Source organism: Petaurus breviceps, unplaced genomic scaffold (genome assembly GCF_028583685.1).
Source record: "Petaurus breviceps papuanus isolate PSGF00001 unplaced genomic scaffold, PetGlider_PUasm1.0 224, whole genome shotgun sequence".
Classification (NCBI taxonomy): Eukaryota; Metazoa; Chordata; class Mammalia; order Diprotodontia; family Petauridae; genus Petaurus; species Petaurus breviceps.
The window spans coordinates 8,957,259-8,973,234 of record NW_027185887.1 but is presented as its reverse complement, the minus strand read 5'-3'; the positions used below and the strand labels follow the sequence as shown (position 1 = coordinate 8,973,234).

General features: G+C 36.6%; 1 protein-coding gene across 5 annotated transcripts in view; it reads left to right on the top strand.

Annotated features, from left to right (window-relative positions):
• The window catches only part of SLC66A2 (solute carrier family 66 member 2), a 182,128-nt gene that overhangs the window by 150,239 nt on the left and 15,913 nt on the right, over positions 1 to 15,976 (top strand). Inside the window, exon 6 of one of the 5 annotated variants that reach the window (XM_069095020.1) lies at positions 7,388 to 12,916. The exons of the other annotated variants lie outside the window; for them this stretch is intronic. Coding sequence (XP_068951121.1) covers positions 7,388 to 7,436 — 49 coding nt within the window. The 3' untranslated portion in view covers positions 7,437 to 12,916. Of the gene's footprint in view, positions 1 to 7,387; positions 12,917 to 15,976 lie in introns of those variants that run through there. 5 annotated transcript variants of the gene reach the window in all.

The window sequence follows — 15,976 nt, the reverse complement described above, 5'->3', positions numbered from 1 at the left end:
CTCTTTTAGAGAACATTCTTTTTTTTTTTTTTAAGCAATTAGGTTTAAGTAACTTGCTCAAGGTTACATGGCCAGTAATTTCTGGGTGTGGTGCTAAGTATCTGAGCCCGGATTTGATCCCCAGGTCATCCCGACTCTTGGGCCGGTGCTCTTACTCACTGAGCCAACTGGCCGCCCCTAAGCAATTGGGGTTAAGTAACTTGCTCAAGGTTACATGGCCAGGTGTTTCTGGGTGGGTGCTAAGTGTCTGAGCCCGGATTCAGCCCCCAGGTCATCCTGATTCTGGGGCCGCTGCTCTTACTCACTGTGCTACCTGGCCACCCAAGAACATTCTTTTGAGCCATTTTAAAGTGAAATTTTAACTGCTCTACCCTGATGGTTATATTGTTGTTCTCCCTCCTCTCCGCGCCCCGCCCCCAGCCCCATGTGATGAACAGTTATGTTCATCACATTCTACATTTACATGATAACCTATCATTGACTTAGATTCACTGTTGCTAATAGATGACAGGAAGACATAGATATTTCTATGTTTGGAGTCAAAGGAAATCTTTGTTATGGTGTAATTTGGTAAGTTCTATTATAGGAAAGAAGTGAAGTAAACTTAAAAGGTATGTGTGTGGGGAAAACCAGTGATCTTTAGACAAGATACAGTGTGATAAAAAATGGACAGTTTTGTGTCTGAATATATATTTCTGGAGGATTTGTTTGCTTTTACGTGCGTGCGCAAACACACACACATACACAAACAACACACTTCTACTGTCCCTGCTTTCTTTTGTCCTGTTTATCTTTCACAAACAAGCATATTTCAAGAATCATTTTGTAGGAAGAAAATTTAAGATTATGTCACAAGGAAGAGGGTATGTTTTTATTTTGTTTTGCTTTTTATATATGAGGACACTCAATTAGAGAATGTTAAGAAAGAAGGAGACGGGTATCTTCTTTGTAGAGGGTCTGGCAAATCTCTGATATTCGGGTTTTCAAAGCAGCTTTGGAGGGAGAAGAGTAGAATAGCAATAATAGCTAATCTGTTTCTTCATCCTTTTCTGTTGAAGTCAGGGTATGAGATACTAGGAGGGAAGAGGGAGTCTTGAACTTGAGGATTGCTTAGGTTAGGTGTTTCCATTTTTAATTCAGTTCAACAAAGAAGAAGTGCCTTCAGTGTGCATTTTGCTTTATTTTAGAGGCCCCATTAATTTATTCCTGGATTGTTGGTGAGGCTATCTCATTTCCATTTTCTTTTATAAGATAAGTTAGTTAAGACGCCACTCAAAGAAATCCTGAATATTGGATACTAGAGGGCCACTACTAGTAGACAGGGCTCTTTCAAAGTTGATTTTAATAGTAATGTTAATCTGGTGCTGTAGAACATTCATATTTTAAAAAGCAAGTACAAAACCGCCATATTTTAAAAGAAACTGTGGATGCTGAAATACATTTTTCTTGTTGGCAAGCAGTTTCTGTTTGTGCCTGGACAGTAAGTGACTCTTATTAAATTGGCAGCTTCCTGTAACTAGATCAGCTGGTGTTCAGAAGGGAGAAAGCCACTTGTTTAGGAGGTCGGTTGTCACTAGTTACTGAAGTGGCTGTTTACATTACTGGGTTGTGCTATTTTGGGCCTGAATCCTCTTCAGCCTCTGGCTAGCAGCAGCTATATCAGAGCAGAAGGAGCACAGCTCCTTCCTTTTCTCTTTCGGCCTGTTCACATTCTTTTTGTTCTGGTCTTTTTTGGAAGTTGCTTGGTAGGTTTCAGTGTAGCTATGTGGTCATAGATAAGTCATTTAACCCCAGTCTCCATTTCCTCATCTGTAAAATGATGATAGTATTTCTTGATTTACTGACTTCATGAAATTTTTGTGAAGAAAATAACTTTGCAAACTTTAAAAACATTATTATAAATGCAGGTGCATGTTATTAGTAAAATCAACCCTTTTAAAACTAAATTTTCTTGAAATTAAGATCTGCCTTCTCTCCCTCTCACCTGCCTTTACCCCACAGTGATAAAGAAAAACAAAATCCTTGTTACGAACATATATAGTCAAGCAAAACAAATTCCTCCATTGACTGTGTGCAAAAAAAAAAAAATCTCAGTCTGTAACTCATGAGTTCATTAACTTTTTCTCAGGAGCTGGGTAGCTTGCTTCTTCAGTTGGCCACTGAATTGACCAGAATTCTTTATATTTTTTTATAGTGTTGTTGTTAGTATGTAAATGATCTTCTGGTTCTGCTCATTTCACTCTGCATCAGTTAAATCAAGTCTTCCTAGGTTTCTCTGAAACCATGTCCTTCACCTTTTCTTATAACATAGCATTACCCAAATGGGTACTCCCCTCTCCTCTTTTTTAAGTAACAAGAAAATTTGTATGTACTTAACTTGTGGTTAAACCATGATGGTGCCATCAGTAATGACTTAACTCCTGATTTCATTACAGTTAGACTTATTCCAGGTGAAAATCTTTTTTTGAAAAAGAACAGGCATTTACTTTATTGGTCTATTTCTATAACCTTGTTCTGTCTTTATGACTATAGAAAACTTCTCAGTGAGTGTTTGTTTCCAAAACCATTTTAACTTAAGACATCTGGAATTGTCTTCCAAGGATGGCTTATAAATCTTAAACAGGGGTCAGTGTTGTCCTCTTGGGAGATGACTCACAAACTAGACAGGAGTGGGATTATGGTAATCTAAAGCTTAAAGCATTAGATTTTATTTCTTACCTTTTGTTAGGTTTTGTATTTTTCTTATGAGAGGTAGGGGTCATAGACCATGAAGGGATTCTGGTTGGCAGTTTAACTTTTGCTTTCAGTCGAGTGTCCTGAGTAGCAACAACTGAAAATGAACCATGTTTTCTAATTGAATTGGAATTTTTCCTCTTTTCTTTGCTAGTTGTGAACAAAGAGCCTTACTGGGTTTAAGTCTCAACTATACTACTTATGAGCTAAATGACTATGGGCAAGATATATAACCTTTCTGAATCAGTTTCCTTATTTGTAAATTGGGAATAAAGAAAGGCAGGGTTGTATTTTATTGGGTAGAGGACTGGCCTGGAGTAACAAAGGCTACCTTTCAGGTCTTCTGACACATACTGTGAGATCCCCAACAAGTCATGGCCTCTCATTAACCTTAAGACTGTAAGTTAAATTGTCAATTTGCATCAGTGGAGATGGCAGTGACATCAGTTCCCCCACAATGAGATCAATGACATTGGCCATTCCACTCCATCCCATCCCTCTATAGTAATTATAATCCTTGTTCTATATTATTCAGTTAAATGGAAAACACTTTCTAAATCCTAAAGTGCTATATAAATGTGAGTTGTTGGTTCTTTTTACTATTTAAAAAACAAGTTTTTATTGAAATCATTTGTTTTTATATCATCTTTTTATATCATTTTATATCATATTTTATCATTTTATATAATATTTTATCATTTTATATCATCACCCAAATGTATTCCTCCTTTTCCGCTTTCCTCTTTAGCTAGGTAGTACACTGGGTAAAGAGCTGGACTTTGAGTTAGAAGAAGACTTTAGTTCAAATCTTGAGCAAGTCATTTAACCCCTCTCATCTTCAGTTTTCTTTTCTCAAAAATGAGAATAATAGTAGCATATACCTTCCAGGTTAGTTGTGAAGATAAAATAAAGTGACATTTGTAATAGGGAGGCTGTATGGTACCATGGAAAGAACACTGTCTCTAAAGTTAGAGGATTTGTGTTCGAACCCACTTGTGTTTGACCTCTCTGGGCCTGAGTTTCCTCATCCATACCTAAATGGCAGGTAGGTGGTTGGGCTTGGAGTAAGGAAGACCTAAGTTTAAATCCACCTTTGGACACCAGCTATGTGACCACGGACGAATCACTTAATTTCTGTTTTCCTTAATTCACTGGAAAAGGAAATGGCAAACCTCTCTAGTATCTTTGCCAAGAAAACCCCATGAATAGTATTGGCATGCTATGGTCCACAGGATCAAGAAGAATTGGACAGGATTGAACAATGGAACAACATTTGTAAAGTGCTTTGCAAACGATAAGTGCTAACTACTGCTATTGCAGAGTGATTCATTATGTAGGGGGATGAATAAGTTGGAGTGCATTTGGACAGTGTTCTTTAACATAACCCAGTATATTACCACAAATATTTTTCTAGTGTGGCTATATTGTTGTGAATTCCAAGTAATTAAAATTTATGGAAGCTCAGTGGTGAATGGAGGTAGGCATAAATGATATCCAAAAAAATTACCAATAATGAATTAATTGTGTGAGAAAACTTGGGAAGTATATTGAGAATGGTAGTGGAAGTGCTCATACATCAAAAAGGATGCCCCAGTACTGTATTGGTAAATGAGAAAAGATCTTGGGGGAGATCTTTAACTCCTTGGGTAGCTTCTTTGTAGCAGGTCTTTGAGAGCACATTGGCATGAATAAGGATTACACCTGGATGAAATAGTCTTGAACAAGTTTTGTTTTACATGATAAAACAAATGTCTCTATGGATGAGGCCATGAATTTGATAAATATGTAATCTTTCTAGTTGTCCTCTAGCTACCATCTAGATAAGATTGCAAGTGGTGTGTTAGATTGATAATAAAGGTTAAAGGGTTTTGTAAAGTACTTTATGTATATTCTGTGATTTTTTTTCCTCAGACAACTCAGTGAAAGTAGTTGCTATGATTATTCACATTTTACCAATAAGGTAGCTGAGGCTGAAGGAGGTTAAGTGACTTGCCCAGGGTTATACAACATGTATAAGGGCTGACTCCGGTGAGTAACATTGCTAGACCATAAATCTGTTGGACTACCTTAGAGCCAAGGTTAGTGGGACAAAGTCCCTGTACTTATCATTAAATTCATTTTTCTAATTACTTGTTACCACCATCTTTATTAAGCTGTTGGCAGATTTGGTTGTCTGCTTTATCTTTAAAAAAATTAAAAAGAATCATCTTTAGTTTGGTTTACAGCTTCTTTTAATTAGTTTTTTAACCCCAAAGGACAGTGTGGTGGTACAGTGGATAGAGTGCTGGGTCTGGAGTCAGGAAGATTCATTTTTTTTAGTTCAAATCTGGTCTCAGACACTTACTAGCTGTGTGACCTTTGACAAGTCATTTAACACAGTTTTCCTCAGTTTCTTCTTCATCTGTACAAATGAGCTGGAGAAGGAAATGGCAAGCTATTTCAGTATCAGAAAAACTCCAAATGGGGTCATGATGAGTCAAACACAACTAAAAACAACAACAAAATTAACACCAAAAAGCAATATGCAGTGAGACTGAACTCATTTGACAGTACCAGGTGAATCACTGAACAAATTTTGACATATAAGTTAATCACATTGATTAAATACTTCCTTCTTTTTGGTACAGATGGGTGATACACTAGCAGACAAAGTTACTGTGTGAAAATTAATTTTACTTCACTTTTTTTTGTTATGTGAAAAGACTTTTTGTGAATTGAGGGTTATGTTCAGAATGATTTTTGTATAAAAATCAAAGTTGCCAGTAAAGCTTTCAAATTTTTTATAAAAAGGGCATCTAGGTGGTACAGTGAATAGAGCACCAGCCCTGGAGTCAGGAGGACCTGAGTTCAAATCCAACCTCAGACACTTGATATTCAACTAGCTGTGTGAGCTTGGGCAAGTCACTTAACCCTAATTGCCTTGCCTTCCCCCCTCTAAAAAATATTTATAAAAAAATAAAAATATGTAACATAGAAGAGGCCTTATTTGTTTTCCTATTTCCTAGGTTATTTCTTAAGTAGAGACATTGTAAGCCAGGTAAGTTTCTGAGAATTCATCTGAGAATGAATTGTCAGGAGTTTTAAAATTGTGTGTTGCTTTACTAAAACATCCTCCTTATTATCTTTATTCTCTTTTCTTCTAACATCCACCTCAGTAGTTGTTGATTGTCACTTATTGCATATTGTTATCTTCCCTACTATAGTCTTCATTCATTCATTCAGTAACCTTTATTGAGCACTTTTGTTCACATTTGTAGCTTTGAGATCTTTCCAGGTCCTTTGTTTTCCCACAAAGTACAGTTAATTCTATCTTGGTTTTGTTCTATTTATAATGGGAGGTGGACTGGAGGGAGTGGTAAATTAATCATAGTGAATGAGGAGCAGTGGAGGAAAACAACAGAAGATAACATCTTTCAGACTAAGAAAATGGCACCTGGTGATTTCAGTGTCATGCCCAGGACAGGGACTGATACCACTGCTGTGGCCTATGTTCAGTATCAGTTGCTTATATCTGCTTAGTTGACTGCAGTCTTTCTTCACCAGCTGCCTCTTGGACACTTTAAAATAGGTGGACTGTAAGCAGCGTGTCCAGAACTGAATTAATTTTCTTTCTCTCTTCCCCTCTTCTAATTACCTTATTCCTGTGAAGAACACCACCATCCTCCTAAGTCACCCAGGTTTACAACCTTGATATTATCCTGAATTCCTCACTCTCAACTCCACACGTCCATTATCTTGCCAAATCTTATCATTTATACCTTCACAACATATCTTCTATACATTCCCTCTCTCTTCAGACCCTTATCCGCCTCTGGCCTGCGCTCCTGCAATACCCTTCTAATTGGTCCCTTTACCTTAAGTCTCTCCCTACTCCAGATTGCCCTCTTCTCAGCTGCCAAGGTGATCTTTCTAAAGCACATTTCTGATCATGTCACCACCCCTACTCATACTCCAGTGACTCCCTATTATCCAGGATTAAATACTAATTCAGGCATTTAAAGCTCTTCATAACCTGGCTTCTTTCTGCCTTTCCAGTCCTCTTACTCTTTACTCGTCTCCACATACTCTAGCTACAGTGGAACCTGAGAGCTCTCAAATATGGATACTCCATCTCCTGACCTATGCATGACTTAGTGCCTTACCCTCTCAGATCACTTTCCACCTACCGTGTATATAGCTTGTATGTACCTAGCTATTTACTTGACTCACTCATTATAATATGAGATACTTGAGGACAGGAACTGTTTTTTTTTTTTTACTTTTTTTTATCCCCAGTGCCTGGCATATATAATAAATATTTAATTATTATTAATAATTTCATTTTACTTATTAAATTTACTTGACTAATTTAAGGAAAGTCTTGCTAAAGATTATGAATGTCATGATTAAATAGCAACAACTGAAGACTTTAGGAATCACAGTCATGGATTTAGAGCTAGAAGGGTCCTTAGAGGCATTGTGTCCAACTTTCATTTTGCAGATAAGGAAACAGACTGAGTTTGAGGTTGCAGTGTGCTCATCTGAAGCAGAATTTGAACTCACGTTTTCCTGACGCCAAACCTGGTCTCTATCCACTGCATCATTAACTGCCTCTTAGATGGTTTCATTACTGCTTCCTTACTTTCATTTCATTGACTCCCCTTCTTCCTTCAAGCACCATCAACCACCAACAAGAAGCCTTTCCTGATTCCCCTAACTTCTAGTGCCCTGCATCCAAAATGGGAAAGCAAGTAAGCATTTTATTAATCTGTATCCTCAGCGCCTGACACACAGTAGGCATTTAGTAAATGCTTATTCACTGATTCTGAAGAGGGGGTAGATTTGGAAAGTAAACAGCTGGTTAAGAAGATAGTAAATGAGAAAAAGATTTGGATTTCTAGACCATATTTAACATACAAGATTGACAGTCTTCTGGTGAAGGATGGAGGAATAAGGAAGGGCTTACAAGATCATTTTTTTAGTTTTGTAAATGTAATCAAAGGGTTTTAAATGGAAAAAGGGAAAGTGAGGCTCAAAATTGCCTATGTACATTTATAAAGGTAGATGATCCAAGAAATAAGACCCTTTATTCATTTTCCTAAACATGAATATACAAAGTATGGGTGACAGACAAGATGAATTAGGAGTCCAAATGCAAGGAGGCAGATTTGACCTTTTAGGTATTACCTAGATTTGAAGGGTTAAGACCCAGGAATAGACTGTGACTTACTCAAAAGAAATGAGACAGGTTAAAAGGAGGGAAAGAGAACTGTTTAGCATTCATTGCTTTTTTGGTTAAAATGTTAAAGACTTGATTAATTTCATAATTAAGTTTTTAAACAAACCACTTATTTACCATGAGAAATTTGAGGGGAAGAAACTTATATATGTAATTCAACAAAGTAGATTTCACTGGTCTTTTTGAATATGATTTTCATTCATAGGAATGAACTGTTGTTTTTGAGAAAATGATGGGAACCTTGAGGTGTGGGAAGTGATCACTCCCTCTTTTCTAGAGCTTGTGAAAGAGTTGAAAGGTGGGCATGGTCTTGACATGCAGCCTAGATTTGAGAACAGCTTTCGGAATTCAAAGGGACTAAGAAATAGGAATTAAATTCAGACTTCCAAAGGGAAACAGTTCTGATGAACGGAAAAATGGGAATTGTCCAGAGAGACTGATAAGGATGCACCAGGAACTCACCAACTAACTTAGATTTTATAAGATATATAGAGAAGATGGGTGCAAGGGCAGGTAACAGAAACTGAAGCAAAAGCTAAGCACTTACTCGTAGTTTGTAGACCCTCTTTTCTAGAGTAGCAGTTCCAATTGTGATTCTTCCTTAACTAGTAGATGGTGGACTAGAGACTTCAGATTACCCTCAGCCCCCCTGCTCATGGCCCATGTTCTCTTCCTTGGCCTAGTTGGATATACTGGTTAGTTAGAAAGGCAATTCGGTATAATGGAATGAGTGCTGGATTTGGGAGTTAGAAAACCTGGTTCTACAATTCTCACTCTTTCTAACTATATGACCATTGGCAAATCTTTTAATTTCCCTGAGCCTTTGTTTCCTCATCTGTAATAATAATAATAATTCTTGGATTATTGACTGCACATGTTTATTGTAAAAATCTTAAATAAAGACTATGTAAAATTAGTGTTATTACTGTTACTGGTACTGTTGTTGTCTGGAACTGTACTCCCATGCCTTATTTCCTCAGTGCTCACTAATTTGGTTTCCCAGGCACTGAAATCTCACCAGATGCCTGCCAGACAGGGTGCCTTTTGACTTTTCCCAATTTTGTAATTAAAAAAATTAAAACTGTTGTTGGTGCTAAGCTTAAGAAGTTTGATTTGAGTTCCTTTTAATGAAAACATTTTGAAAACTGTTTGTAGTGCTATCTGGTACTAGGGAAATGAATGCATAGAAACTATTGAGTGAGATAATTCTCCTCTGAGATTTCTAGCTACTAAATAGGAATTTGTTGTGATACAAGCTGCTTTGGTAGTGTTTTGTTTGATTCACAAAGTGCCTATGATGTGAAAGTTAAGTGACTGCTACATCTGAATTGGTTTGTAATTGTAGTTTGAACATTGAAGAGAGCTGTAAAGATATAGCTGAATGTCCACAAGAGCTCCCCTTACAATTATATATTCCTTTTTAATGATTTGCATTCATCTTTTGTTCTCTATACATGTTCTCTGTTCCGTATATATGGGTTATGGGCTCTTTCATAATTTAGTTGTCTGGCAAGATTTAGAAATGACTGGACATTAAAGTCAAATTACAGCTTAAATTGCATAAATTACAGCTTGGGCCATAGTTGACAGTTAAAAAAAAAGAAGACACTGAATGTAAAAAGAAAATGAGCAGCCAGAATAAAGACAACTTTACTTAGCACAGTTGAACAGTGCAGAGATTCAGTTTATGTGAGCTGAGGATCCTTTGGAGGCTGAAAAAGAAATGTGGAATATTTATTTTTGTATGAAGTGATGTTTCCAGAGCATTAATCTTACCTTTGGCATCTGAATACCTCTGATATTCTCATTTATTACTTACCTATAAACTACAATGTTTATCATCACAGAGAATTGGTAAACATATTCTCTAGAATTTATAAGCTATGATAGTTATTATTTTACTATAAGGGATGTTTACAGGTGGAGAAGGAAAGCATTAAATTCTTGGCCTTTAATTATAAGGGTTTTAATGTGAAAAATGACTTAAGAATTTGAGTGTTTTTGTGTGGTGGAAGGCTATAAGTATCTTTAAAAATGAGATCAAATGAGGTAAGATGTATTGTGTTTTTCAAACTTAAAAACATAAATGCAAGCTATCTTTGCCCACTCCTTTACTTTTATTTGCACTGAGAGATGAAAGAGTTAGAACTATTATTGTGGATGTGGGGTGAAGAAAGTCATAGAAGTAAATGAGAGAGAGTAGAGATTAAATGTAGGAAACTTAAGTCCAGCCAAGATAAGGGAATGCTTGCGGGTTTTGTTTGTTTTTGTGTTTGTGAAAATTGACTAGATATAAAAGCACTAGAAGAATTTGAATTCTGTGGCAATTAATTTTTAAGAACTATAAACATGACAGACATGCACATTTAATTTTTTTTATCCTTTTTTTGGGCATCACTACAATTTCTGTTTTGCAGTTCTTCCCATCCCCACTGCCCCTTACTCCCACTGTTTATAACAACTAAGTATAGAAAAAACAAAGTAAATTTATACCTTGATAAAGTTGACTTGATAGTCGTAATTGCTTAATTTAGTGGGGAAAAGTTCCCATTGAATATCAATATACTGAAAATGTGACTCATTATCTACCTAGAGTCCACCCAGTCTGCCAGGAGATGGGAAGCATGCTCACCCACCATTTTCTGATTAGTCATTGCATTGTTCAGAATTTTTAGGTTTTTCAAGTTATTTTCCTTTACCCTGTTTTCATTGTATAAATAGTTTTGGGTCTGTATCAGTTTCTACAAGTCTTAATACAAGTTGATACACGTTTCTCTGAAACTTTCCTTTTTGTCATTTCTTACAGTATTATATTATTACATTCATACTATAGTTGTTCAACTATTACCCAGTTTATTGGAGGATCAGCAAGAAAGGTCCATATCACTTGAGTGAAAGGGGAATACAGTCCAGGACAGAAAGCGTCTCATCAAGGTAGCCGCAAACCCCACCTCATCAAATCAGCAGGATCTTGATCCTGAGCCCCAGTGTGGTGGAGGAAAGCATTAAAGGTCAGCAACACCAGGACACCTCACATGCCTAAGGATAGCCAAGGGAACTGGCAGACTCTAGCTCCGAGAACTATTGTCTGCTTCGGCACAGCCCCAGGCATCTTCCAGCTGCCAGACTGCCCATGCTTTGGCACAGCTCTGGGCGGGTGGGCATCCTCCAGCAGCTGGACCTGCACATACTTCAGTGTAGCCCTGGGGAAACACAGAAAAACCCCACATGGCCTCAGCACACACCAGACACCACCTCTAAGATCTCTACTCAGCACCAGGTAAACTACCAGACCCATACAGCCACCAGCATCTGAGGCACCAGTACAAAAAAAACAGTGACCAGGCCCCCTGGACCCCAACACAAGAAGCTTGTGCTCCAGCAGGAGAGCTCAACTATAAAAACCATGAAATAGGCCAAAAACTTAGCAAGAAGCAGAAACAAGCATTGACCACAGAAAATTACTATGATGACAGGGAAGATCAAAATACAGGCTTAGAAGAGGACAACATCATCATATACTTTCATCTGAAACCTCAAAAGAGGGTATGAATTGGTCTCAAGCCCCAAAAGCCTTCTTGGAAGAGTTCAAGAAGGATTTTAAAAGTCAAATAAGAGAAGAAGAAGAAGCATTGAGAAAAGAAATGAAAGGCATGCAAGAGAGAGTCAACAGCTTGGACAAGGAAGGACAAAAAATGACTGAAGAAAATAATTCTTTAAAAAAGTTTTTTAAAATCCCTTTCCTATCTTTCCTCCTACCCCACACCTGGGCTAAACGACTGTTCCATCCTATCTTTCTGTTGGGTCCACTGTTCCAGGATTTGTTCTGGGTGTTGTGTGAGAGCTACAGTAATTTACTGCTTACTCTACCATCTCAGCTCCTAGAAGTTAGGATTTTAAAAGCAACCATGATAAACCTTAGAAAAGAAAAGATTAAAAAATTACCCTGAATAAAAAAAAAATTGATAATGAAGTCAGGGCAAATCTTAGGATTGAGTTGAGTATGTGGGCCTGTCATTGATGAGCTAGGTAATGTCCATGGAAGGCTGATCAGGTCTGTGAAGGGAAGGCCTTGAGATCATATATCAGGATCAGTGAAAGGAACTAGAAATGTTTAGCCTGTGGTTGACTGTGTTTAGAGACAAATGAGAGAAGAGAGGCAAGGAGGATATAATAGTATTTGAAGGGTAGTTATGTACAAGGAGGATTAGACTTGTTCTGCTTAGCAGTAGATGGAAATTTTAAGAAAATTTAGACTTGGTATAAGGAATCAGAGCTAACCAAAAGTAAATAGGCTGCCTCAGGGTAATATTAGTAGCACTAATATTAGTGCTTTAAAGTTTTGCAAAGGCTTCTTTTTAAATAATTTTTAGTTTTCAACATTCACTTCCATAAGATTTTGAGTTCCAAAATTACGGTGTGTGATCTGATATAGTTTCTACATATACATTCATATTGAACCTATTTTCACGTTAGTCAAGTTGTAAAGAAGAATTAGGACCAATGGGAGAAGCCACAAGAAAGCAGAAAAAAAAGAGAGAGCAAATAATATGCTTCAACTCCATTCAGACTCCACAGTTCTTTTTCTGGATGTGGACAGCGTTTTCCATCATAAGTCCTTTGGAGTTGTCTTGGACCCTTGCGTTGCTAAAAAGAGACAAGTCTATCAAAGTTAGTCATCACACACTATGTACAATGTTCTCTTGGTTCTGCTCACTTTATTCAGCATCAATTCATTCAGATCTTTCCAGTTTTTTTTTTTTTCTGAAATCTGCCTTCCCATAATTTCTAATAGTACAATAGTATTCCATTACATTAATATATCACAACTTGTTTAACCATTCCCTGACTGATGGGCATTCCCTCAATTTCTCATTTTTTTTGCCACCACAAAAAAAAAATGATGTACATATTTTTGTACATGTGGGTCATTTTCCCATTTGTATGATTCCTTTGGGATACAGACCTAGAAGTGGTATTGCTAGGTCAAAGGGTATGCACATTTATTTTTAAATTTAATTTAATTTAATTTTTAAATTTTTATTTTAATTTAATTTTTTTGGTATGCACATTTTTATAGCCCTTTGTGCATAGTTCCAAATTGCTCTCCAGTTGGATCAGTTCACAACTCCACCAACAATGCATTAGTGTTCCAAATTTCCCACATCATCTCTATCATTTATCATTTTCCTGTTTTGTCATGTTAGCCAATCTGATAGTGTGATGTGGTACTTCAGAGTTATTTTGATTTGCTTTTCTCTAATCAGTAGTGATTTAGAGCATTTTTTCACATGACTATAGATAGCTTTAATTTGTTCATCTGAAACCTGCCTGTTCATATCCCTTTAACCATTTATCAACTGGGGAATGACTTGTATTCTTAAAAATTCTTACTGATCAGTTCTCTATATATTTTAGAAATAAGTCCTTTATCAGAGATACTGGTTGTAAAAATTCCCAGTTTTCTATTTCCCTCCTAATCTTGGTTGCATTGGCTATATTTGTGCAAAACCTTTTGAATTTAATGTAATAAAATTATCCATTTTGCATTTTATAATGTTATATATTTCTTGTTTGGTCATAAATTCTTCCATTCTTCATAAATCTGGCAGATAAACTATTCCTTGCTGCCTGAATTTGCCTGTATTATCAGCCTTTATATCTAAGTTGTGTACCCATTTTGATTTGATTTTGGTATAAAATGTCAGATGTTGGTCTATGCCTCGTTTCTGCCATACTGTTTTCTAGTTTTCCCAGCATTTTTTGTCAAATAGTCCTTTTCCCAGAAGCTGGGGTCTTGGGGTTTATCAAACAGTAGATTACTATAGTCATTGACTACTGTGTCTTATGTACCTAACCTATTCTACTGATCTATCCCTCTGTTTCTTAGGAAGTACCAAGCAGTTTTTATGATTGCTGCTTTATAATACAATTTAAGATCTGGTATGACTAGGCCACCTTTCCTAGCATTTCTTTTCATTAATTCCCCTGATGTTATGAACCTTTTGTTCTTCCATGTGAATTTTGCTATTTGTTTTCTAGCCCTATAAAATAATCTGTTGGTAGTTTGATTGGTATGGCACTGAATAAATTAATTTAGGTAGAATTGTCATTTTTATTATATTAGCTTGGCCTACCCACAAGCAACTGATGTTTTTCAAGTTATTTAGATCTTTAGATCTAGATCAGTCTAGGTCTAGTCTAGATTTAGACTTTATTTGTGTGAAAAGTGTTTTGTAATAGTGTTCATATAGTTCCTGGGTTTGTTTTGGCAGGTAGACTCCCAAATGTTTTATAATGTTCACAATAACTTTAAATGGAATTTCTCTTTCTTTCTGTTGCTGTTGGGCCTTGTTAGTAATATATAGAAATGCCTATGATTTATGTGGCTTTATTTTGTATCCTGTAACTTTTCTAAAGTTGTTTATTTTTCAAGTAGTTTTCTTACTTGAATCTCTAGGATCATCATGTCATCTGCAAAGAGTGATAGCTTAGGGGCGGCCAGGTGGCTCAGCGAGTAAGAGCACCGGCCCCAGTGTCGGGATGACCTGGGGGATCGAATCTGGGCTCAGATACTTAGCACTACACCCAGAAATAACTGGCCATGTAACCTTGAGCAAGTTAGTTAACCCCACAAAAAAAAGTGATAACTTAGTTTCTTCTTTGCCTGTTCTAATTCCTTCAATTTCTTTTTCTTCTCATTGCTAAAACAAATGTTTCTAGTGCCATATTGAATACAAGTAGTGAAAATAGACATCCTCATTTCACCCTTGATTTCATTAGAAATGCTTCTAGCTTATCCCCATTACATATAATGCTCCTTTTAAAAAATTAATTTTTAGTTTTCAATATTTGCTTACATAAGATTTTGAGTTCCAAAATTTCTCCCCATCCCTCCCCTACCCCAAAATGGTGTGTAATGTGATAAAGGCTTTACATATACATTACTATTGAACATATTTTCACATTAGTCAAGTTGTAAAGAAGAATTAGGACCAATTGGAGAAACCACAATAAAGAAGATAAAAAACAAAAAAAAAAGTAAATAATATGCTTCAGTCTGCAGCTAGTGGCTGGCAGTCCTGTCTATTGGCAGATATTCCACCAAATTTATCCAGGTCTTTTAAACCTTGACTTGTGAGTCCCAGTTGCTTCTTTGTGACTATCGTCTTTGTGACTGCTTTGCAAACTTGGCTTTGTGCCTTCTAAAAGTAGAGAGACCACAGCTATAGAAAGCACCAACTGGGATTCCTGCCAAATTTGCCTTGTTTCATGGGTGATGTTTTTAGTTCATCTCTTCTTGGCAGTTGGCTGGTTATGTGAATGTATCATCTTTGGTTTATTATTTGCCTAATTGCCTACATCTTCTCTCTTGGGGATGTTCTTTGGTTTAAGCCCCACTTTGTGTTTGTGTTGTTCATGATGCTTCTTGTAGGATCCAGTTTACAGTCACAGCTGTTGGTTTTATTAAATCTCAGTAGGTTGTTTTATCCCATTTCTGCAGTGTTCTGTTGGCCATCTTTCCTTAATTTTGTTCTCCAATATAGCTGCATAATTCTACTCTGGGTTCTAAAGCTGTTTTTCTTTCCTAATGTGACTGGTTCTACAAAGAAATTCCCTTCAGAAGAAACAGCTGGAATAGTACATGCTGCCATTTTTTAAAAAATGACATTGTCACTGAGACATATAGGTTGCCTGGGATAATATCCCATTATCTCAGCCCCACCTTACTCTCTATCCCAGCTCCCCACACTTAATTTTACAACAACAGTTCTGTACTCTTCTAGGTCACCTTAAGAGAAGATTATTTTTCTCTATTTTATTATTAGAAAGATGCAACTTGTGAACACAGATTACCTTATTTGAATTTCATTATCAGCCATCTGAAAATTTCAGAGTGTAATGATGTAGATACTTGACAGAAGCAGGGTTGGATTACTGTCAGATGGTATGATGCTACTTTGTTAGGAAAAGCAAAGAAACTAGCATTCCAATGAGAAGTTGTCACTGCAGAATTCCATAGTA